Source organism: Epinephelus fuscoguttatus, linkage group LG8 (assembly GCF_011397635.1).
Source record: "Epinephelus fuscoguttatus linkage group LG8, E.fuscoguttatus.final_Chr_v1".
Taxonomy (NCBI): domain Eukaryota; kingdom Metazoa; phylum Chordata; class Actinopteri; order Perciformes; family Serranidae; genus Epinephelus; species Epinephelus fuscoguttatus.
This window is the reverse complement of record NC_064759.1, coordinates 35,295,032-35,319,261: the sequence shown is the minus strand read 5'-3', so window position 1 is coordinate 35,319,261 and position 24,230 is coordinate 35,295,032. Positions and strand designations below refer to the sequence as shown.

At 39.4% G+C, this 24,230-nt stretch overlaps 1 protein-coding gene across 1 annotated transcript; it reads left to right on the top strand.

The window, feature by feature from the left end:
- The first annotated feature begins 3,569 nt into the window (after positions 1-3,569).
- On the top strand, positions 3,570-22,249 carry dpys (dihydropyrimidinase). Its single transcript, XM_049584535.1, has 9 exons — positions 3,570-4,054; positions 5,892-6,050; positions 6,264-6,443; positions 8,223-8,412; positions 8,750-8,906; positions 11,734-11,875; positions 15,679-15,821; positions 19,300-19,507; positions 21,763-22,249. The coding sequence occupies exons 1-9, from the start codon at positions 3,803-3,805 to the stop codon at positions 21,820-21,822; spliced, it is 1,491 nt and encodes a 496-aa protein (XP_049440492.1). The 5' UTR covers positions 3,570-3,802; the 3' UTR covers positions 21,823-22,249.
- The last annotated feature ends 1,981 nt before the right edge of the window (positions 22,250-24,230 follow it).

Sequence of the window (24,230 nt, the reverse complement as noted above, 5' to 3'; positions counted from 1 at the left end):
ACTGTAGCAACTCCACTTCGTCGTCCATCCAGACAAAGTTATCTGTGCATGCTTTTCCCAGTGTGTCTTCTTTGTTTTGGTTTGTAATCACCGTGTTGTGGAGGAAGGCGCTTCAGCGCAGGCGCATGGCGTCATGCCATCATGCTGTGGTGTTGCTTTGCAAATTTACACTGCCGCCCATTGACCTGGCGTGCATACTACAGCGTTTCCAGTAGATTTTGCAGCTCCGTGTGAACGGGGATCGTTTCAATAACGTCGTCATATAAACGCAGAAGTTTTTTAAAACGCAAAGGACAGACTTTTCCGTTTTTAGAGAAACCGTTGTCGTCTAAACAGGGCCTATCCACTAGGTGGTGGTAATGCCGTATTAACCGCCAATACACACGGTTACACAAGAAGAAGAAGACGCAGAAGGACACCAAAAAGTGCTGACTCCCTCGCACTTTTCCCCGCCCCCAATGAAATTTGATCTCTCGCAGCAGCAGCAGCAGATAGCTGAGCAGAGCGGAGCTGCGGAGTCCCTCTGAAGCCTCTGAGACAAACTAAACAAAACACTTGTAGGCTCCTCCACTTCATTTATAAACAAACATAAACCTTATTAAGTTGTCGTAATGCATGTTACAATGCAAGATAAGTTGAATATAGTCCCTTGACATGCAGCTGATGTGAAAAACCTTTTTTTTCCCTCTCTCCTCCGGTTTATCCGGTTGACATGAATTAAACCGGGTGGAGCTCTTAAACCTGGGCACTGCCGAGGTGCCCTTGAACAAGACACCGAACCCCCCAACCACTCGGGGCGCCTGACCAAGGCAAGGCAAGGCAAGGCAAGGCAAGTTTATATGTAGAGCACAATTCGTACACAAAGTAATTCAAAGTGCTTTACAGAACAAGAAAATGCATTAAAATCACAATACAAAATAAAAACATAAATAATCATTATAAAATGAACTTTAAAAGAGAAGAGTGCAGATAAGATCCTTTCAGTCATATGCACAGTGAAATAGAGCTGTTTTGAGCCTGGATTTGAACATTGTCAGAGTAGAGGCCTGTCTCACATCTTCAGAAAGACTGTTCCAGATTTTAGCTGCATAAAACTGGAATCCTGATTCCCCATGTTTAGTCCTGACTCTGGGCACCAGCAGGAGGCCGGTCCCTGAGGTCCTCAGAGTCCGAGATGGTTCATATGGCACTAACATGTCAGAGATGTACTTTGGTGCTAGGCCGTGGAGAGACTTGTACACAAGCAGAGCTGCTTTAAAGTCTATTCTCTGAGCCACAGGAAGCCAGTGTAGAGACCTGAGCACAGGACTAATGTGCTTGTACTTCCTGGTTCTGGTCAGGACCCGAGCAGCAGCATTCTGGATGTACTGCAGCTGCCTTACAGCACGTTTGGAGAGGCCAGTGAGCAGGCCGTTACAGTAGTCTAACCTACTAGAGACAAATGCATGGATAAGTCTCTCCAAGTCAGGTTTAGACACTATACCTTTGATTTTGGCAATGTTTTTTAGATGGTAAAAAGCTGCTGATGTTATTGATTTGATGTGGCTGTTAAAGTTCAAGTCTGAGTCCATTATTACCCCGAGATTTCTAGCCTGATTTGTAGGTTTTAGAGAAAGAGACTGGAGGTGACTGCTGACACTTTCTCTTTGTTTCTGTGGACCAAATACGATGACTTCAGTCTTGTCTGAATTTAGCTGGAGAAAGTTGTTTTGCATCCACACACTGACCTGTTGGATGCAGTGACAGAGTGAATCCACTGGTCCATATTCACCTGCTGTCAGTGAGACATAGATCTGAGTGTTGTCTGCATAATTGTGGTAGGACACATTATTACTTTGTATTAACTGGCCTAAAGGCAGCATGTAGAGATTGAACAGAAGGGGTCCCAGAGGCAGCCCCCTCACTCTGACATCTCTCCACTTTGTGCATATATAGGTCCTGTTTGTGCATGCGTGTATTTCGGACCTGTGTGTAATTGACAGCAAGAGTGAAAACATTGAATTTCCCCTCAGAGGGATTAATAAAGTATATAAAATTTAAAAAAAAAATTAAATTAAAATTAAATTAAACCGGACCGAACCGCTTAAACTGGAAATCGGCACAAGCCTAATCTCCTTCATTCCAGTCCCCACATCCCTCACATTTTTCTGTGGGAGCTTGGCCTCCAGCTTCCTCCTGTAGGAGTCCCTGCTCTCTCTCAGCTTCCTCCTCAGATCACGCTGTGGTCTTCCTCAGTTCTTCCCTGTCCCAAGACCCGAAGGCTTTCTTCTTATTATTAAGAAATACTTTCAGGTTGCTGATGATCCACGGCTTGTTGTTGGGAAAGCAGCGCACAGTCCAGGTTGGCAGGGTGGTGTTGTCACAGAATTTGATGTATTCTCTGAAGCAGTCAGTCACGCTGTTGATGTCCTTCCCATGCGGCTCACAGAGCAAGTCCCAGTCTGTGGACTCAAAGCAGTCTTGCAGCATCGCATTAGCACATGGGGTTCCTAAGACAAGTCACTATCATAGCAAATAATACATGTGTTTGGGAAGTACTGAGGATAGGACTGATTAAGTCAGACTTGGATGATATTGCTGGAGTTGTAAGAGAGGTTGTTAACAGATGTTGTTGAAATAGATTTGCTGACACGTTTTAGAAGAAAAGACTCGGATGCAGACAAAAAAAAAACCCAGGACAAAAAAATGCAGAAAGTCAAAGTTCTTTACTCAAAAATTCAAGCAGAATCCAAAGGAAGGCAATTCCAAGAGTAACATTCCAAAAGTCTTCAAAGTCCAAAAAAACAGGCAAACAAAACTAGATCCACAGGGCTGGAAAGCACAAACACACTGGGAGACAACGGTAATCTGGCAGAGGGCTGGTGAAAACACATGGTATATATACACAGGTGAAGGTGATTACAAATCAGTCACAGGTGAGTGATCAAAAGGCGGGAAAAGAACAGACAGGAAGTAAAACTAGACATCAACCAAAAACAACAGGATTTCAAAATAAAACAGGAAATTAACACAAACACACTAACAGCTAAAGAGAACATTACATTGCTGTTGTAATGTGTGGACCCAGTTTACTTCAATTCATGAACAATAATTGCCTTTGTGGATTCTTCATTCACTGCATGCATGAAAAAAGAAGTTTTCCTCACCAATTCAAAGTAACACAGGGTGAGTAACTGATAATGGTCATTATGTGGTTGATGTGTTCCTTTAATAAGGGCTAACAACTGTGAGTCGTGAATATGTAAAATGCATTTTATTTGCACTGGAAACGTTTGAGATGTTTTAAGAGGAAAAAGGAGTTTTTGTGGAGCTCAGATTTTTGTGCCTGCGTCCATTTTCTTTTTGGACAAGGTGCAATATTTCCAATGTTTGAGTTTGAAGAAATCCAAAAACATTGAGATTATTACTTTTTTTGTAGTCCAATGCATTACATAACTAGAAATCCCCATGTAAACTGTATTCAGCAACTGACTACATTTCAAAGTAATATGACCCAAACCATGATGAAGCGGGCGGAGCTTTGAGTTAAATACAACCCCACTGTTATTGCGTAACAGGGCGGGGTCTGAAGAAGGAAACAGTTTTCCTTAGTGTCAGGAGTTGAATAATCCTGAATGCCTATCTGTGGATGAGGTCCTCACATGGACTTTGGAACTGACCTACATGGTTAAGTTTCTGAACACACTTATTGCACACACAGACGAGTGTCAGACCGCTGCAGTCACTTCTCTCCAGTCTGCACAAACTCTGGCTTCTTTTCTTTAATTGACTTGAAAGAGTCTCTCAGTTGTGCACAGCAGGGATGGCAGAACCCAGCAGGATCTTGATAAAAGGAGGTAAAGTTGTGAATGAAGACTGCTCCGTGATCAGCGACGTCTACATTGAAAATGGGAAAATAGTAGAAGTTGGGCTGAATCTTAAGATCCCAGCGGAAGTGCGAGTCATCGATGCCACAGATAAACTGGTCATCCCCGGCGGCATCGACACGCACACACACATGGAGTTTGAATTCATGGGCACCACAGCTGTGGACGACTTCTATATCGGTACCAAGGTGAATATATTTGATTTGCAGCAGACAGAAAGTGACAGGCTCCAGATGCATTCAAGTGCGTCAAGTTAGACTGAGACAAACAGAATAATAACAGAAGTTAAACGGTGTTGCCTTCACATTAAAGCGCTGTCTTGATATTCACGTCAGTTAATTTTAGTTTTATTTATTGATTTATTTATTTATATTAATAATTTATTTCAAGTTACAAAGCCGAGTCTACTTAAAATAGCAGAGGCATCATATTCATCCTCCTCCTCATCATCACCACCTTGCATTGGCTGCTTGTGTCACATTAGAATAAACTAACAGCACAAGCTACCAAAAGTACTTCATCAAAAGCTTTGAGTGCAAATAGTAATACTATAGTTTAAAAATACTCTGTGATTAAGATTATTCATGTTCATGACAGGATGTGATGTCATAATTATACCAGTATCACGTCAGTCTTGCGCACATTCCTGCAAATACAGTGTTAACTAACACATAATATTTTTTTTTAATTTGGTGACCATATTTTCTATTGTCAGTCTGATTCTGCAAATTAGTCAGCATCCAAAGTTATCAAATAAATTTAGAGGAGCGCAATATTTGCCCCTGAATTGAAGAGTAGAAGATGGAGACAAGAGATATTCAAGGAAAAGAACGTCAGCAGTGCACTAAGGTGCAGTCATGAGGATCATCAGACAGTGGGTCCCTAGGCAGATATACAGATATGCAAAGGGCCCCACCACCTCTCTTACGTGTAGGAGCAAGACACAGACTTTGTGGCGCTTTTACCTCTATTTCTAGTCACATTGTGGTTTTGATCATTTTGTGTCTCCTTGGGGTATTTTTGTGTCTCTTTTAGATGTTCTGTGTCTCTTTGTAGTCATTTTGTGTTTCCTTTTTGTTGTTTTATGTGTTTTTCATTTTTCATCTCCTTGTGGTTGTTGAATGTCCCTTTGTAACCATTTTGTGTTACTTTGTAGTCGTTTTGTGTCCCTTTGGAGTTGTTCTGCCCCTTTTCATAGGTTTTGTGTCTCATGTTTAGTCTTTTGTGGTCAGTACATGTTAATTTAAATGATACTATGCATGTTAAGGCATTACCACTTTCCACACTGCCATAGAAATTAATGTAATGAACTTGGGTGTCTAAGAATTTGCAGTGTATTCAATTTGCTATTCCTGATGCCCCATTTGTAGTATTCGTAATTCATTATTTTGTATTTGTATATGCTGGAGTTTTATTTTGAAGGCTTTGACCAGAAGTGTATTTTGAACTTGTTGGACTTAACTTAGATATATGGCAGGGATTTAAGGACAGGGCGCACACACAGAATCCGAAAAGTGTAGAAATGTATTTTTGAACAAAGAACCTCATCAAAACATATTACTTTGCACCAGAGTTCCTCCTGTATGTTATTTTGTCTACACCTTGTATAGTGCAGTTTAACAGGCTGTTTTACAACTGAATCATAATAAATCAAATACAAATTAGCAGTTTGTGTCAGCTTTATTAGTAGTGCGCCAGTCAGAAGTGTTATAATTGAGGTGTCAGGGCGACATGAAGCAACTAACAGAGGCCAGAGAGTCTCTGTCTGAATGCATCAGTCACAGCACTGCAAAATGTCATGATGTGGCAAAGGGAAACATAACAAATATGTAGCAGCATATTCTCACCAGCATTGACTGAACAACACTGTACACTACAGTCTCAATATTAGTGAGCATTCTGAACAAATGCCTGGCGAAGATCAAGCGCTATAGGCTGCACATACATGGTAGGTGCTGTATGCTGCAGGGTTAACTAAGGTCAATTTTAACCTCAGTCTGTGTGGTAATGTTTGTCTTTTGTCAGGCTGCTCTGGCAGGAGGGACCACAATGATTATTGACTTTGTCATCCCCCAAAAAAGCAAGTCACTCTTGGAGGCCTACAACTGCTGGCGGAAGAAAGCTGACCCCAAAGTCTGCTGCGACTACTCGCTGCATGTCGCTGTCACATGGTGGAGTGACAAGGTGAATTAGCACATCATTTAAACAAACACAGCTCATTTTGCCAAAGCGTCAGCTTATGAGTATGTTTGCCAATTCCAAATAAAAATTGCACCACACACAAATGTCTGTTTAGAATAAAAAATTCCTGTTTTTATGGAGGGATACTGCGCATGAGAATCAAAGGTACTCAGATCTATTCCTTCATGCATGTCTCCAAACTATTTTTTCCTTTAGGTCAAAGAAGAGATGGAGACACTCGCCAAAGAGAAGGGGGTCAATTCCTTTAAGATGTTTATGGCCTATAAAGATGTGTTCATGCTGCAGGACTGTGAGTTATACGCTGCCTTCTCCCAGTGTAAGAAGATCGGTGCTATAGCTCAGGTGCACGCTGAGAATGGAGACCTGATTGCAGAGGTTAGTAGGAGCTAATGTGATAATCTGTTTATTAACTAGACTGAAGTATGTCTGTTTATAGTGCAAATAATGTGTTAGTACCGAGTCTAACAAATACTCTATTAACTTAAAACTATTCACATTCACCCATAATAGTAACAGTTTGCATTTCTGTTCCCATTCTAAGCTAAAGCAATATGGTTAATATTAAGAATTTGATAGAAATGAATGCATGAAAAAGAACTCAATCAGCTCATCAGTCCTAATCACCCCATGCCTAGAGAGGCATTTGTGTTGCTGTCCTATTTATCAGGAATGCTGAAGTAAAGTCAGGTCATATAAATAAAATGTATGAGTAAACACACCACAGTCTTGTGGTGTTTAACTCTGATGGTAGCTATATGTGTCTTAATGCAAGATACAGTTAAGTGTCACAGAGGACGAGACATTGTGGCAGTAATAGTAATAAAAATTCAGTGGTATTCTGTAACAGAAATGCAGAAATTACATTTTATAATTTCTGAAAAATCTGAATTAAGAAACATGTTAACTAAACCAGGGGTCCCTGCATGTTCCAGGTGGTTCAAGGTCTATTGATACTGTCTGTGGTAATAACGAGAGCAAATATGAAGCAAAGTAATATGATGAAATACCCAAAGCAGCCTTTGCTCTGTCCGTTATTACCTGCAGAAAATGTTTAACCAGAAGAGTTCAGGACTGTCCCAAGAATCAAGAGCCCTTTTCTCCAAAGGTAGTTTGAGATGTTGTTTCCAAAAAAGCACCAGTGTAATTAGATGTGCTGTTTCATTTAGATGTGCTGGCTCCAGATCCTCCTTTTTGTTGTGACATGTCAAAATGGCCAATTATTTCTCAGAAATGTGTTTGTATTTTCCAATTCAATTTTTTTTTAAATGTCATGACAACAGTTCACCACTAGGAAGCAGCAAATGTCAAAGATGTGAAATGTGGGTCTGTAGTGGTGGAGAACACATGATTACAGCATGGTACTTCATGAACTGATGACATTTCAGAAGTCTCCAGAAAAAACATAAATATCTTTTGTTTGGGTTCTCTAGCTGTACAACATCGTTAAAACAACATCGTTAAATACAGTGTATTTTGATAATTTCTTCATCTGTGATTGGTGCTGGCTGTATATTTGATGTAGCACTGCTCCCCCTAAAATCCAGAATAACTATTAAGATTGCTTTTATTGAACAGATTGTTCATAATTGGTCGAACAGAGAGTTGGCCTCTAATGCAACTGTGTAGGATAAGATACTCATACTGTACATTTCTTTGTCTATGAATTACTTTTTGTCAAACAAAATTGATATATATTTGTTCATGCATAGCACATATGACATATAAAACACAAAATATTCCCTTACTTGTTGCTTTATTGTCATTTCCATACGTCGTCAATTTCACCATATGTGCAAATCCAGTTGGTGACAAAGGGAAGGGTCACCACTTTAATACCTGTCTACAAATGCACTTTAAAAAGATTAGAAGAAAAGGTGGGAAAACAATTTTGCAATTATTATCTTATATACATATACACCTTTGGGGTCTGTGGGACGACAAGCAATAAGTAAGTAAAGCCAATTTCAACACATAAGGGTCAACATGTTTTAACGCACTGCACTGACTTTATTGGTTGATGTTAGTTCAGTTACAGCTGTGTTAGTTATATTGTGTTCGTCTCTGCCTGGACAGATACTGTGCTGTTGTTATCCCTCCATCTCCTTTAACCTTTCTGCTCTCCTTGTTGTCCCTGTCCACGCTGGGACTCGACAGGGGGCTAAGAAGATGCTGTCCCTGGGCATCACGGGGCCAGAGGGCCATGAGATGTGTCGACCAGAGGAGGTGGAGGCCGAAGCCACCCAGCGAGCCATCACCATCGCCAGTGCGGTCAACTGCCCCCTGTATGTGGTGCATGTCATGAGCAAATCTGCTGCCAAGGTGTTGTCCAATGCACGCAGAGATGGTGAGTGTGGGCTTGCTGCCCCCTGCTGTTGAAATATGGCAAGGTCGGGAGATGATGGTCCTACATGGCCTTTCAAAGGACAGAACCAATATCAGTGTTAATATTTGATCCTGTATTCAGTGTCTTTTCTTTTAATTAAAAAAGTAACAAGGTCAATTAATCAATGTCTCCATGGGATTTCTTTTGTTGTCATGGTGGAAAAGTCTGTTGAAAGTGATTAAGATTCTAAACCCAAGGTTCACTCATGTCCTGCAGTCTTCTTCAGCAGGTGGAACTTACTTTGGTGTCAGCATGTGACCTCTGAAAAAAGAATTTTTTTTTTGCTCACTCTCTATAGGGCACGTGGTATTCGGGGAGCCTATTGCAGCTGGTTTGGGCATTGACGGTACTCACTACTGGCACCAGGAATGGGCCCATGCTGCTGGCTTCGTCATGGGTCCTCCCCTCAGACCTGACCCCAGCACCCCTGGGTACCTCATGGACCTACTGGCCAAGTAGGTGCAACTGAAAGCTTAACAACCAATAATATCATCACAGATTAGTGTGCCTTGTAATTTAGCATGTCTGTTTTGGAGCAATTGGGTTTTTGTAGAGTAATGATACATAAGGTAACCATATGTACCTTGTGTTTAGAGTGTTTGGAGAGATTAAAACTCACCTGGAAGAAAATATGATTTAGCCATTTATGCCTCGTGTGGCCGACATAAGTATGACAACAAGAAACACTTTAAAAAAAAAAAATAATAAATTCACCTGCCAAAACTTTCCTTTTTTTGCCATCTTCACAGATGAAATAAAACAATTAAGATCAGACTGATCTTACACGCACAATAGTCCAATAAAAAACACAGAACTTTCTCTTAGATTATAAAGTCATACATTTGCAAGAAAAAAGTTAAAAATACTCTGACTAAAGTCACATATAAAATATGTGTAAAAATAGTAATAAAATCACATTTGTCATTGTTGGGCTTCCGTAAATAGCAGAGCAAACAAAAGAATAGAAAGTAGTAGGATTAAAATAACTTACATTTTTTGAAGCAGATACAGGAGTAGAAAGCGTATATAAGGAATGTATCGTAACACACAAATTATTGGCAGAACAGGAAGGAAGGACAAATGAAGCTCTGCAGTACAGTGTAGTCTATTATTCAAACATTTGTTCAAAGTTTGCCTTGTTTTGTCAAACACTATAAGCTATAATTTCCTCACTTAATGCACTTAAGATTACTTGTCAAATGGAAAAGTCTGAAAAGGGAAAATTACTCTTCAATTGAACTTACTAACTGCATGATTCATGTAACAACAGGCCACAAGAAAATGTTTGAAACCACCAATCTATAGAAAATCTATGAAACAAATGAAAACATACTAACAGTGAATTTAAATTTTAAATATTTGCCCTTTAGCTAAATGTAAAGGGATGTGAGTGAAAATCCCATCTTAGAACTATCTATCTGCCTCATGATTTAAAATGACAAAACTATTCCTTGTGACTCAACAGTGAAAGTTGAGGATCCTAATTGTTACTAAGCTTGACTTAACAGAGCATACATTATAACTCTATAACTCTGCAACTTCAGAGACAGCTCTGCTCTTAAAGGGCCAGTGTGTAATATTTGGCATGGTTTACTGTCAAATCTGAATCTGAATCTGAATATTCTACCCATGAATATGTTTATACAAGTGTATAATCGCTATAAAATAAAATTTGTTTGGTTTCCGTAGCCTTATAATTATGCTTTTATATATATATAGCAAGGGCCTTGCTTTAGAGAGGTCGCCATCTTGCACCGCCATGTATGTACGGCAGCCCAAGTGGACAATCCAGCCAGCCAGAGAACGCGTTTCGCATGTATAAATAAACCAACAAAGACAGCGGAAGAAAGAAGGAGGAGGAAACAGCAGAGAGTGTTAGTAGTTCGTCGATAGAGAGTAGTGAAAAGTTTTTTTAGTTATAAAGTTTGCAAATGGACCACACTTACCACACAACAGGAGAGAATGAACCCGAACCGTCATCTGCAAGGAAAAGAAGACGCAGCTTCACTCCTTGTGATGCACTCTCTGCGGCGCTTTTCCTCCTGATGATATATCTCCCCAGTGATGGTAGCAGTAGCACCGAATCCCATTCTGTGGAGCAAAATGGGAAAAGAAAACAGTGGCGGAGGGTTAAACCTAAAATATGCTAAAATACCACTTGTTGCACTTGTTACTGAGAAGATACTGATATATTAAACATATGTGTTTTATTGTGTCAGCTGTGTTAAGGCAGACATTTTCTAGGTGTGGTGTAGACTGTCGTCATCCGAAGGTGTGAGGTGAACTAAAGGTGGAACGTTCAGATTAAAACAAACAATGGCTGCTTAAAGTTTTGGGAATTTTATTCTCAGATTATTTCAGTTCAATATTTTGTTTAACAACAGTAATTTGAAAGTGAGCACGTAGAGTCCAAATTTCATAACACTGTCATAACATAAGTCTAGAATAAAAGACAGAATAAAACAACAAGTAAAATTAAAGTATTAACATTTTTATTGAGAATATAAAGCAATTGTAAGATGATGGATTTGGGAGGATTTTGAGAATTGTTTTGCTTCAGCCTCACTCTCAACATGTGTGACTGATCAGAACAGATAAAGTAGATCAGAAAGATCTACATTACATAGGTAGGTGTCTGAATAGGAGGGTGACTGAGGCTGAAACAGTGAGTGAAGCTCTGGCTGAGCCTGTGACATGTCCTGTGGCTTAGGCTCTGGCTGAGCCTGTGTCATGTCCTGTGGCTGTGGCTTTGGCTGAGCCTGTGTCGTGTCCTGTGGCTGTGGCTTTGGCTGAGCCTGTGGTTGAGCTTGAGCTTGAGGCTGAGCCTGATGCTGTGGCAGGTCTCACTTGTCACACACATCCATCCACAACACATTGTCAGTACAAACACCGACACACAACTACAGGCTGCATAAAAACGTATTAGCAGTTGCACAAATATGACCAATCTCATAGATATCAATAATTAAACATTTCATGTGTGTAGCATCTTTTATTGAAGAGACGCAGCTCAGTGTTTTACAGTGTGAACACAGCAGACATTACACTCGCTGTGATCCTGGTAACATCATATATTCAAATTTATTTCAGCAGTTAAGGGTGACACAGGAGAAGACACTGAAGCTGACAGAATTTACATAATGTTCCAATTTGCATATTAACTCAGCTTCAGTAATTATTAAATAATTATGGCTACTGCTACTTGTTTTGTATTTTTAATTATTTATTCAAGCATCTATCCAGTCATTCATCCATACATGTTTTTATCCATCAATGTGCTAGCGATGATCTCAGTGTGACGGGGACGGACAACTGCACCTTCTCTGTGTGCCAGAAGGCTCTCGGCAAAGACGACTTCACCAAGATCCCAAATGGAGTGAATGGAGTGGAGGATAGGATGTCTGTCATCTGGGAGAAAGGAGTGGTAAGTCATAACATTACAAATACACTTTATCTGACAGTGTTCAGCATTGACACTTGAGTCTGAAACAGCACAAGTGTGAGCTGCATGCTGTGCCATTAACAGCTACTACGCAGCTTCCATGACATTATACAGTTTGCAGCGATGTGGCAGTGGACTGAATAAAATGATGTATGAAACTGGGCTAATGACAACATAACAAGTTCAACTGTGCTTTTTAGATTAAAAATCCCTGTTTGCATGTTCTTACGTCAGCTTGATACGTTTTACTGTGATGCATAGTCAAGATTGATTACTCATCGTGTGTGGAGGCCAAATAATTTGGGGAATATGCATCATTTATGCATAGTATCATTTCAAATCACAAGGTTCCTGCAGGGGCCCCTTTCAAGCTGCCTTGTGGCTTTCATTATGCATTGACATAACAGTGGGCAGGGGATCCATTGTACATTTTTTAACCCTTCGTGGGACATCATCATCTAGTTTAACATTAGTCTAAGAATACCCCACTGCACTTTTGAGTGGGTCCTTAAACTTAAAAAAAAAACAAAAAAAAAACTGGATGGCTCAGTTGACAATTCAAAAGTAATATGCACCTTGTATTAAACTAAATTAGAACATCAACAAAATACTTCCAGTTTGAGCTACCACTTAAAAGCTGACCATACAGATGCCACTATCAGACTGATGTCAGCGCGCAATGTCATAGCCAAAGCTGGCACTGTTTTTGAGTGAGCAAGTTGTCATAGACCTGTGGATGAAACTAAATGTAAGAAGTTAATCACAGCATTTACTAAATGGATTGCAACTGACTGCAGACCTACAATTCAAGTCCTGTGTGTGACTCGTGAGAAAAGAAGTCCACTAGCCGCTAGGCTAATTTATACAATGTAAAATGTAATAGGCTTATGCTAATAATGTTAGCATGTTGTGTTTGTGGAGAAAACAACTTGAGTGTAGGACAATTACTTTTTTGGCAAAGGTTGTGAGTTGTAATTCAGACTAAGTTTGTAATGTTACTTTATATGTTGCTGTCGTCCCTGGCTTCATATAGGTTGAGAACTCTGCTAGGCACTAGGCTAATCTATACAATGTAAAACACCATAGGCTTATGCTAATAATGTTAGCATGTTGTACTTGTGGAGAAGAAGTGCTCAGTGTAAGACAGTAATTTTTACAGTGAACGTTGTGAGTTGTAATTGAGCCGAAATTTGTAATTATACCTTAGTTAAATGCTGCTGTTGTTCCTGCCGTCATATAAGCAGAGCTCTGCTAGCCGTTAGGCTAATTCATACAATGTAAAATATCATACGCTTATGCTAATAATGTTAGCATGGTGTATTTGTGGAGAAAACGTGTTGAGTGAGAGACCATTCATTTTTTGGCTAATGTTGTGAATTGGAATTGAGCTGATTTAAGTAATGTTACCTTTGTTAAATGTTGCTGTTGTTCCTGCCTTCATATAAGCAGAGGAAACTCTGCTAGACATTAGGCAAATTCATACAATGTAATAGACTTGTGCTAATACAGTTAGCATGTTGTATTTGTGGGGGAAAATGTGTTTAGCCTAAGACAGTTAATTTTTTGGTGAACGTTGTGAGTTGTAATTAATTGTAATTTTACCTCAGTTAAATGCTGCTGTTGTTCCTGCTTTCATAGGCAGAGGAGGCTCTGCTAGCCGCTAGGCTAATTTATACAATGTAAAATGCTGTAGACTTGTGCTAATAACGTTAGCATGTTGTATTTGTGGGGAAAATGTTTCCAGCAAAAGAAAAGTGTTTTGTTAGTGAATCTTGTGAGTGATAATGATGTCAGTTTTGTGTAATTCGTTTGAAACTGAAGCTATTCAGCCATGTTTAATGTGTGATTTAAACTTCACAGCACTTTACAGAAACCCCACCAGTGTTTAGGTGGTGTAATTGCAGAGTGCCACAGACAAACCACTATAGGCTTACTGTAAAGCAGGGAATCTGTCTGTATGTGTGTTAGTCGTCCGCATATCGCGAGAACCGTTCATCTGAACTACTTCACATTTGGCAGGTGTATTTCTGGGGAACCAAGGATATGCGGTGTCGAATTTGGTGCAATTTGGGCACGGGACACATACAATAATAATGAACTACATTTCATCAAAACGAGCTGTCCTCCAAGCTGGACAGATAACGTGTCTCTATGAGCGCAGCCGGCTGTGAGACAGTGAGCAGGGACTGAATACTAAGTGCAACACCAAAAACGGGAGTACAAACATTTTCAATAACTTAAATCTTATGACATGTAGTGTCCCCAAAATCACTTCACATATCAATGGTTTCCTGTTGGTTATACTACAAAATGAAGTGCTTTTGCATTATTTGGAGGAATTTTCATTGGAAAAAATATTCAATAAAATCACTCCTACAAACTGTAGTGTCTCCAAAGATTCAATAACTGCACTCTCAGAAAATTGTTCTGTATATGCCTAATCTGAGCATATTCAAAGCCAGACTGTTGTCCATGACTTTGGCTGTCTTCTAAAGCAAATTGTCAGGATTTTTGAAAGTTTTTTCAACACTCAAATTATTCTGTGGCACTTAGACCACTGAAATAAATTATTTGCTGTAGTTTACATGATTTCAAGTGTTTCTGATTTCTTTCTATGCCATACAGGCGTTGAAAAATTTAATGCATGTGTTCAAGGATGCATAGGGCAGGAGGAGAAAAATATGAAGCAATGAAGGCACAGTGTGCTTAAGTTTACGTAAATCACATTGTTCAACAATTGTTACATTTTGGAAGTAAAATCTGAATCTGCAGTGTAACCAGTAACATATCTCTGTCTGGAAACATGAGTAACAATAGCAACATAATTCAATATTTTTCATATCTAAACATCATTAAATCTATAGCTGTTTGGGGCCGAGGTGTGTTGCTCAGGACCGAAAGAAGTGCAGTGTAGAGCGTGAAGGTGTTTGTATGAGCGGTTCTCAAGAAAGCTGTAAGCCGGACCTGTATGATTCAGAGAAAGCAACTACACTGGAACTCTTGATAAGTGCAAAATCTGTCACATTAACCTGGGATCACTGGACATCAGTGAGTCATCAAAATTATATCAGAGTAACTGCACTTTCTCTACTGGAACAGTGTAATCATCTCCAAAAAAAAGACCCAAACAGAAACAAACAACATTGTATTTCCCAGAATAAGCCCTTTAAAGTTGTCTCCTGCCTCCTAGTCATGGTTTCAAGACCACACTGTTGTCACAGTGCAGTACTGATTTAAAGCAAATAAATTTAAAAGTCATGATCATGAAGTTCATTTCTTTGCATTCATTTGAATCCAAATCAGCACACTCTAAGATTTGCTTTACCTCATAAATATGGACATCAAAACTGTTCTGAAATGCAAAATAATGGGATTTTGAACATGTGAAGATTAACTATTCAAATTCAGCAATTAATCATGATTTTAAAAGATAATTGTTTGACAGCCCTAGTTAACACTAACTATTCTACTCATTTTATTTTTTACTGAATTAAAAGTGTCTCTGTTTTTCTACAATAGCTGCAGATTGCTGCAGAAAGCCAGCGTTGCATTTTCTCACTGTTGTGAAGATGCCAGTGTTTTAGCTCAGCTGCACCAAGGACACTGAGAAGATTTACCACATTCCACAGTCCTTACAAATCACACATTAGATGATATTTTGGCAGAAACGAGTTGCTTGCTGCTCCAGTAAGGCGCTGACCTTTTGCCTGCTAATTCTGTATTTTGTTGTCATCCACTGTGGGCCCCTTTCTCCAACTGGCTACTTTGTGTGTTTCCTTCTTCAGCACAGCGGCAAAATGGACGAGAATCGATTTGTAGCTGTCACCAGCAGCAACGCAGCAAAAATCTTCAACTTCTACCCACAGAAAGGCCGTATCGCCAAGAACTCGGATGCTGACGTGGTTATTTGGGACCCCAAGATGACAAGGTGAGGACTTGATTCCAGCCATCCAGCATTATGTTGGTAAGCTTTTGAAATGAGCAGGAAAGGAATACTCATGGACACTGTTCATCAAAGTCTCAGTTGTGTACAACTCCAGTGACTTCTAAATACTCTCTTATCTCTTAGAACTAAGTTAACCATTTCTACCAGTGCTATCAGCAGCTGCTTGCAGATGCAGACTGCAGATGGTGCTGCTGAAACATTGGGCAGGCTTGAAAGCCTGCCTCCAGGGTGTCAAGCATAGTATTGAATAAGATAGGGTTTATAAAGTTTAGCAGTAAAGCATGCAAGGTATAGATAAAGGCAACTAAAAAAGAGAAGTGATGTATCTTTCATCTTGTGCCACCTCATCACACACACATAAGCTGATTGTGCTCTCTCCAGAAGTCAGGGTATGTCATCATCACTTATCTACAGCTGCTAATTAAAGCATAACACAGTTTACATATGAATCACATCTGTCAGTAAAAAAACAAGACTGTTGGAATGATTCATTCTTTTCCATTCTTTTTTAGGAAGGATTTTAACACTCTTACTTAAGCTAGATGTGCACAGCATCAGTGGGATGATACTGTTGGGTCATGGTGAGGATCTTAAAGATGACGAATATTTCACGTGGGAGTTAAACCAATTTTCATAGTAGATAAAACACACAGCATTAAGGCTATTTTCAGTAACCTGCTCAGAATATCGCAAGGCTGCATATGAAAACTGATCATGTGATTGTTTCTATTTTCTTATTATTCTCATTCTATAAGTCTCAAATATAGAGTGGAGAGTATGCTGTTCTGTGGAGCACATGCACAGATGCAGGCACAGAGGACAGTTTGCATTCTAGTAGCTTGCATACTGTAGCACACTAAGTCTTATATAACCTAGAATGGCACAGCACTGCTCTGTTTGCTGCAGAATCTGGGCTGAGCCCCTCAGGGAAGTTACTCAACTGCTCATGTGAATTGGAGAAGAACACATTACACTCTGGTGTAATTTCCTGTGAATTAATTCACTGGTAACACTAAAGAGACCCTCACAGTTCTTACTGTGGAGGAATTTACAGTTTTTCAATCCTGTCAGGCCTGTTGTCCTCGGACGTCACCTGTTTGTCTCACTGTGTGTGTGTGTGAGTTCTGTATCTACCATGTGTCTGCAGATGTTATAATGCCTTTCAAGCATGACAGCGCCTCGTGTTTGATTGCTGCAGCCGTGAATTCATCTGTGAAACTTTGTGATTAATTGCCCTCAGCACAAGTGTCGCTCCATAACATCTGGGACCAGGGGCCACAAACAGTTGCATAACCACAGACGCCTAGGAAGTTCAGTCACTTGCCTTGTGTCTCATAATTGGGCTACTTGAATAATGAGGACGCATCTTGTTTTTGTCAGTGCACACTGGGCATGGTGTCTGACTTAACAAGTCAGCAAGAAATGTGCATGTGTGCAAACGGGGGAAAGAGGGCTCACTTAAAAAAAAGAAAAAGATATCCAATGTGTTTAACTGGCTGAGTCAGATCTATTTCACTGTCCCCTGCTGTTTCAGTCTTTCATCGCTCTGTGCTGTGCAGAGCATTGGATTATTTTACTCTAAAATGTAACTGGCTTTCCCTCTTGGAAATTTTCTGCATTTTCGAGAAAGCCCTTAAACCACCCTAATGACGAGGTGCAGTAAGTTAATACTACTACTATTGGTGACTGCATATAGTGGTGGAAGTACACAGGTTCTGTAGCTACTTAATTCAATAATTTTAATGAACAATGGATCATGACTTCTTGTATGTTAAAGGGGTCACTTGTAGTAATGACCACACAGATAAATATCAACCAACTCTGTAGTGTTTTTGTGTCTTTTGGCTCACTGTTTTGGTTTTACGTCACTAACTTTAGAGTTTTATTTCACTGTCACCATTCTTGGCGTTGTCATTGGCTACACTGGGCAGCTGTTTACAGTGAAATAGCTCTAAAAAACTGAGCAGTAGCTGAAAAGCTAAATATTTTCTCAAAAGTCAGTGGAGACCAAACAACAGAGTTTGAAGGAGAATGATTGGAAACACAACTCCTAAACTAAATGCCTGCTGGATGTTTGGTAACTATGTTATGTTCCCCTGTGTTAATTTAAATGGTGTTACATGTTGTGTTAAAGGCTTTTTTCTGTTGCTGCCAAGAGGTCAAGAATCTTATATTGCGAGCTGTTATGGTTGGTCGAGGTGGAGCTTTAGATTTTAAAAGAGTTGCATGCTACATTCAGAGCATTAATATACCAGCAAAAGACAATTTGTTATGTAAGGCATAGTGGAGTAGTGAGGTCATGCTCCCTCTGTAAGTGTCGTAATTGGAGCCTCTCTGCTGTTTATTGTGGTAGATGGTCTGGCATGCATATTAGTGCATGTGACTCCCTGTGTGTGTATCACCCTGGGTAGCTCACCGCTGTTCTGCACTGCGCTCATATAGCTGATAAGACTGTGGCAACCCACAGTGGCAGAACAACGTCATTGCCAAAGCGTACCTGCCCACCGATGTTCAAATCATTAGCTCTGTCAGCACCGTGGCCATTGTTAGCACTGTTTGTGCCCTTAGCACTGTAAGCTGCCAGCTGTACCACCTCCATGTTGAGTGCCATGTGCAGACAATCATGGCTCAGAGGGATAGATATGCTCTGATGTCGAATACAGCTCATTTAACAACCTCACTTTATATTGTGTGGTAGTTTATTTGCTAATAATGCATTTTACAAGCTCATCACATGTCTTTTAGGTTATGAAAAATCTTATATGCAAGGTAACTAGTAAATGTAGCTGTTGGTTAAATGTAGTGGAATAGAAAGTATAGTATTTCCAGTGAGTAGCACAATAATACATAAATAGAGTACAAAAACCATAAAATGGTATTTGGTTCCATTCACACTTGTTCCATGTGGTGGGAGAGAGATCATAGCAGTAACACAGTGCAGTACAAGCATAGTACTAAATTATTAGTTTTACATAAAACTTGAATAAAGCCAGTTCTGCCATGAGTGGTTTTAGATAAATAATTCAAATAATTTAATCATTTTGGCCAATAAACTCTATTGCAGCTGTACTAAATTTGTTTGGGTGCCTGTCTTGTGTCTCTTTTTCAAAACTCATTCCTCTCCAACATCCCACTCCGGCCTTTCTAGAGAAGAGAGCATCACATGAGCAAAAGTTGTAAATAATACATTTACACTATATTGCTTGTTACTGCAAAGTAAGTGAGCCGCAGCAGCTCGATGCTGTGTACGAGTACATCTTGGCCTGATTCAATCAGTGTCAGATAAGGACATTAAAATTTTACAGTTGGTTTCTGTTGTCTTTTTTCAGCTTGGTATTCAGAAAGTATACTGTGATTACGTCACTTAACATAAGAGTTTTATGTGATAAAGATGTTTAGTTCTAAAGTCATTTTAAATAGCTGTTTGCAAACCTGCAGTTGTGTTTTTGTGTCCTGGCAGGAAGATATCAGCTAAGACTCACCACCAGGCTCTGGACTACAACATCTTCGAGGGCATGGAGTGCCATGGTGTCCCTATCGTCACCATCTCCAGAGGCAAAGTGGTCTATGAGCATGGCCAGCTGAACGCCTCAGCAGGGCATGGCAAATTCATCCACAGAGAACCCTTCTCTGAATATGTTTACAAAAGAGTCAAGCAGAGGGATCAGGTCAGTCAAGCTCTACATGTATTTGTTAAAGCTGCTATAATCAGTTTTTTATTGTAAAAATGAGTCAAAGGATGGTGTGTAATGTGAAATTAGTTGCTCATAATGACAGACCTACAAAGAATTCTCACCTGAGACTACATTTCTCCTCAGCTGTGTTTTAGCATCTTTCAGCTCATGGTTTTGGTTTTCCAGCCTGCAGCTCTACTCTTTTGGTTCAATCTCATTTCTCTCAGTGTCATTTTCAGCTACTGCAGGCAGTTGTTTTGAGTGAAATAACCCAAGAAACCACTGTATGCTAATTGGCTAGTACAGATTAGCTGATGGACATAGTGGAGCATTTAGAAGCCACATATTTCCCTCAGGAAATCATGGAGAACAAACACAGAGCTACAAGAGAATGAATACCAGAGGTGTGAATTTGAGTCATACTGTATGACTTCGACTCAAGTCACAAATTGAAATACTTTAGACTCAACCTAACCAACTCAAAAACCACTTCCAACACAAGTTATTTAGTTTAGTTTAGTTTTAGTTTTAATTTGGACATTTTCTAACTTACAAAACTCAAATACACTGCTAGATAGACAGTAAATAAACATTAAGTTATGTCTTTTTTTAGATTTAAAACAAAAGATAAACAAAAAACAAAACAGGACTGAAAAGGTGTAGGCTGAAGACTTAGCTTATTACACCCACCCCTTTTAACATTAATTATTTCTGTCAGCTCCCTTTGAATTATACAGAGCAATACAAGACAGTAACAAAAACTAACTGTATATCTAACTATATATACATTAAATATGCCTGTTTTCTACCCAATTCCCAAACCCATTTCTGGTGTTCATATGTCAGTTTTATATTTTTTAATCATCTTGTGTTTAATTCCTTTATTTGGTTATGTGTTTTACACACTTTCATTTCCGTTTCTAAACTATTCCACAAATTAACTCCATATACAGTACTAAAACACATCTTTGTTTTACTTTTGTTCTGGTCTTGGTTGTGAACATACATTTCCCTCTCAGTTCATACTGACATTCTCTTATTTGAAACGACCCCTGGATGCAGTCTGGTAACATGTTGGTGTATGCTTTGTACATCAGTGATGCTTTTTCTAAAATCTACAAGTTTGCTAAATTTGAGTTCCTGTGAATTTATGAATGGTTTATTTGTCGGTTTGCAATAATCAGCTCTGTTTATGTTTCTAATCGCTCTCTTGTGAAGCAAGAGAATCAAATTTGTGATCATTTAATGTTTTCCCCTAAACGTTCACACAGTAATTAATGTATGGAAGTACGGAAGAACAGTGCAGTATATGTAATGAATTTAAGTTAAGAATGAATTAAACTGAATTGAAACTTATAGATGGAGACACAACTTCCAACAAACTTGTTGTAACAGACAAATACCAATGTTACAAAGCATTCCTAATTTTTGTTAATTGACATGTTATTAATATGGCATTACATTTTGTAAAGAGTGCATTATGAATTGTTTAAGACAATCAATAGGACTTGAGACATGCTCTTGACTTGCTAAACAATGACTTGGTCAAACGGCTGGTGAATACTTCACTCACTTTTGTCAGGTGACCAGACACATGACTCAAAATTAATGCTGATGTTGCTATGCATCTACTGGATTCAAAAATGAGCAACTGTTTGCAAAAAAATGCACCACTCAGTTAATCTTAGATTTTTAACGTACCTGATGCCACAACTTGTTTCTGATGCCTCCAAGTGGACAAGAAACATTAGCTTACAGGTTTACACTCACCCAAGAAATAGACCAGGAAATAACACCCCAAAAACCTCAACTTGTCATTTTTGCGGTACAAATTATATCAACGAGATATAACATGTTAGTCATCTGCTTTAGAGGTCTTTTTTATTTACCTTCAGACAGATCTAGGCTAACTACGTCCCTACGTCGGTTTCTAAGGAAATGCAAAAATGCTTACTTTACAGATATGGAAATGGCATTGACCTTTTCATCTCACTCTCTTTACTCCAGATCTTCAGCGGTCTAGAGATAGCTTAGGTTAAAAGTATTTACTGATAATGTTGATTCATTATTTGTTCATTAAGTGAGTGTCATAATTAAAACAGAAGACACAGAAATGCTGCTTATGTGTAAAGCACCTTTCAGAAGACTGAAATTGAGACATATGCTGTATTTGAAGCAGCCAGATCCTGATGAGATACTGTACACAAAGGTCACTTAACCTTTCCTTCTGCTTTGTATTTGACCTGCAGGTGGGGCAACCTACAGCTGTGATCAGAAAGCCCTATGACGGCAAAGTCATTTCTGTATGAACAACTGTCCTGGAACATGAAAGGCACTTTGATTCTCCAGCTGTGTGTCTCCAGTACAATCCAGAAGCTACCAAAGCCAAAGCAGTGCTGCATGCTGAATGCTGTCTCGCTAATTAACCTGCTCTGAGTTATCTCTCTCAAAATATTTCTGCAAGTCATATATACATTATTCAGTCATTTAAATCACTGTGTGTAGTGGAGGCAATGATGTTGGCGTTAAGGTCAACTCTGATTAACACTTAGGTCAATGTGCTGTTGGCAGATAATACCTTTGTTATATTTGTTTAACTGTATGAGGTTTCCAGGCCAGCTGCGCTCAGTACACAGGTTGGTAGAACACACTGTGCTGAGGAAAATTATATTTGCGCTAACATGCATTATGCAATCAAGTAATTCACTGTAATGATTGAATATAGGGCTTATGCATGATTTCTTCTATACACTTCTATATCTCTGCATATCACTGCGGTGACGGTGTAATAAAATAATTTTTAAAACTGTCTGTCTGATTCCGTTTTCTCCCGTTTTTCTAAATATTTGTTGCCATTGGTAACAGGGCTAATGATTCTCACCCAAAAGCATCCTTCCCTTTGATGAAATATTCATTAAAATGCACTGAAATGCGTGAAAGTATAAAGATTTACTTTGTTGACCTACATTGACTCGGCATTTGCATATTCAGCAGGATGGCACATTATCATATGCGCTCCATCTATGCCCATGTATGGACTGCATTCATTCCTTCCCATGGTAAAAAAGGTCTGTGGCTGTCACCGAGCATCATGTGGCAGCTTCCTATTGGGCTGGCATGCTGGCGTGGTATTATGCCGCAGGGCCAGTTGAGACATAATGTGAGCTTATCAGGTTGCCACACGGGTCAGTGGCAGCGTGTGAGTCACAGAAGGCCTACTCATCCTTGAGCTGTACTACTTCCTTCTTCTTGTCTCTGACAGCGAAAGAGGTGGTGTGGGATTGTACAGTTGAGCCTGAGAACTGAAAACGGTGAGAACTGCCCTACTGGATTTTTCTTTACAGGCTTTTATAGATTATAACGGGTGGTCATAGAAGTCAAATAACAAGGACGAATAAACTGGAAATGTTTTACTGTTGACGCAACTTTTTAAAAATGGAGGTAATGAATCATATTAAATGTGGAATCAACATAATTCCTCATAAATGAAAACACATAAGTCAAACCATTTTACTAGAGTTAGGAAAACTAAACTAGAGTAGGTCATTGCCTTAAAAAAATAGGCAACACAGAACCGCACATTATCATGTTTTTACATTACGCAGTGTAAGTTCTGTCTGCTCACCAAGCAGAGGTCGAGTATCCTGTCAGCTCAGAAAGATCTGTATTTCTCAAGGAAACTTAAGAAAGCAAAAGTCCCCCTGCCAAAGTCCTGTCAACTTACAGAGGAGACATAGAAAGCATCCCGACTCAAAACATTACAAAGTGTCATGGAATGTGCCCGGCCCAGGATAGGAGGGCTATGCAGCCGGTGACTAAAACCACCCAGAATATCATTGGTACCTATCTACTGAGTATCAGTGATATCAGTGAGGTGCCTGTGCAGATGCCAAAGGATATTAAAAGACAATACCCACAGCCTGTTCACCCTGCTGCCGTCTGGCAAGCGATATAGAAGTGTCCACTGTTGTACCACCAGACCACAGAGCAGCATTTCCTCAGGCTTTAACACTTTTTAACTCATCCTCAGAGCTCTACCATACAGATATTTTTGCATTTTGTTGTGCAGAATGAAAATACATGAACTTTGAACCTAACTGAGGATTGTAAAGAGTCAGCTTTTTTTTTAACCAGTTGTTTAATTGCTGTCCTTCAATTAAAAATTAAAATTAAAAAAAAAAAAATACCTTCATACTGCACATACTATCACCCATGGTCTAATCACAATCACTCTTGGTAGCTTGGTAACAATACAGGAACACACACACACACACACACACACAGTACCATGATGTTAAAAATGCATACCTCTTTGTAACACCTGCAAGATATTAATGAACAGCGACAGTGCGTAAGTGGAAAGAGGACAGTCCTGTTCACTGCGCATGTAGGGGACATCTGTCTTAGATTATGTAAGCAAATATTGCTGTGCTACACTCTGCAGGGGAGCATGACACACAGAGGTAAAATACAGAAGCCTGCCTCTGTGTGATTATTATTACTGGAAGCTGTTTGGTGCAGGATCTATTATCGAAGACAAATACTGCCGAGAGCTTATAAATAATAGGATTCACTGCAGTCACCATGAATCCATAAGTGTATACTTAAATTGAAGGTACAAAGTAAAATGAAACATGCAAGTTGTTTATTTCAATGCCTTGAACAAGTCTAGAGCTTTTATGGGATTTAATATGGTTAATATATTTGGTTAGCTGGC

Coding starts and splice junctions, on each gene's coding strand:
- dpys (XM_049584535.1), top strand. CDS start 3,803: ATGGCAGAACCCAGCAGGATCTTGATAAAAGGAGGTAAAGTTGTGAAT. Junction 6,444..8,222: donor ATGGAGACCTGATTGCAGAG/GTTAGTAGGAGC, acceptor GGGACTCGACAG/GGGGCTAAGAAGATGCTGTC. Junction 19,508..21,762: donor GAGTCAAGCAGAGGGATCAG/GTCAGTCAAGCT, acceptor TTTGACCTGCAG/GTGGGGCAACCTACAGCTGT.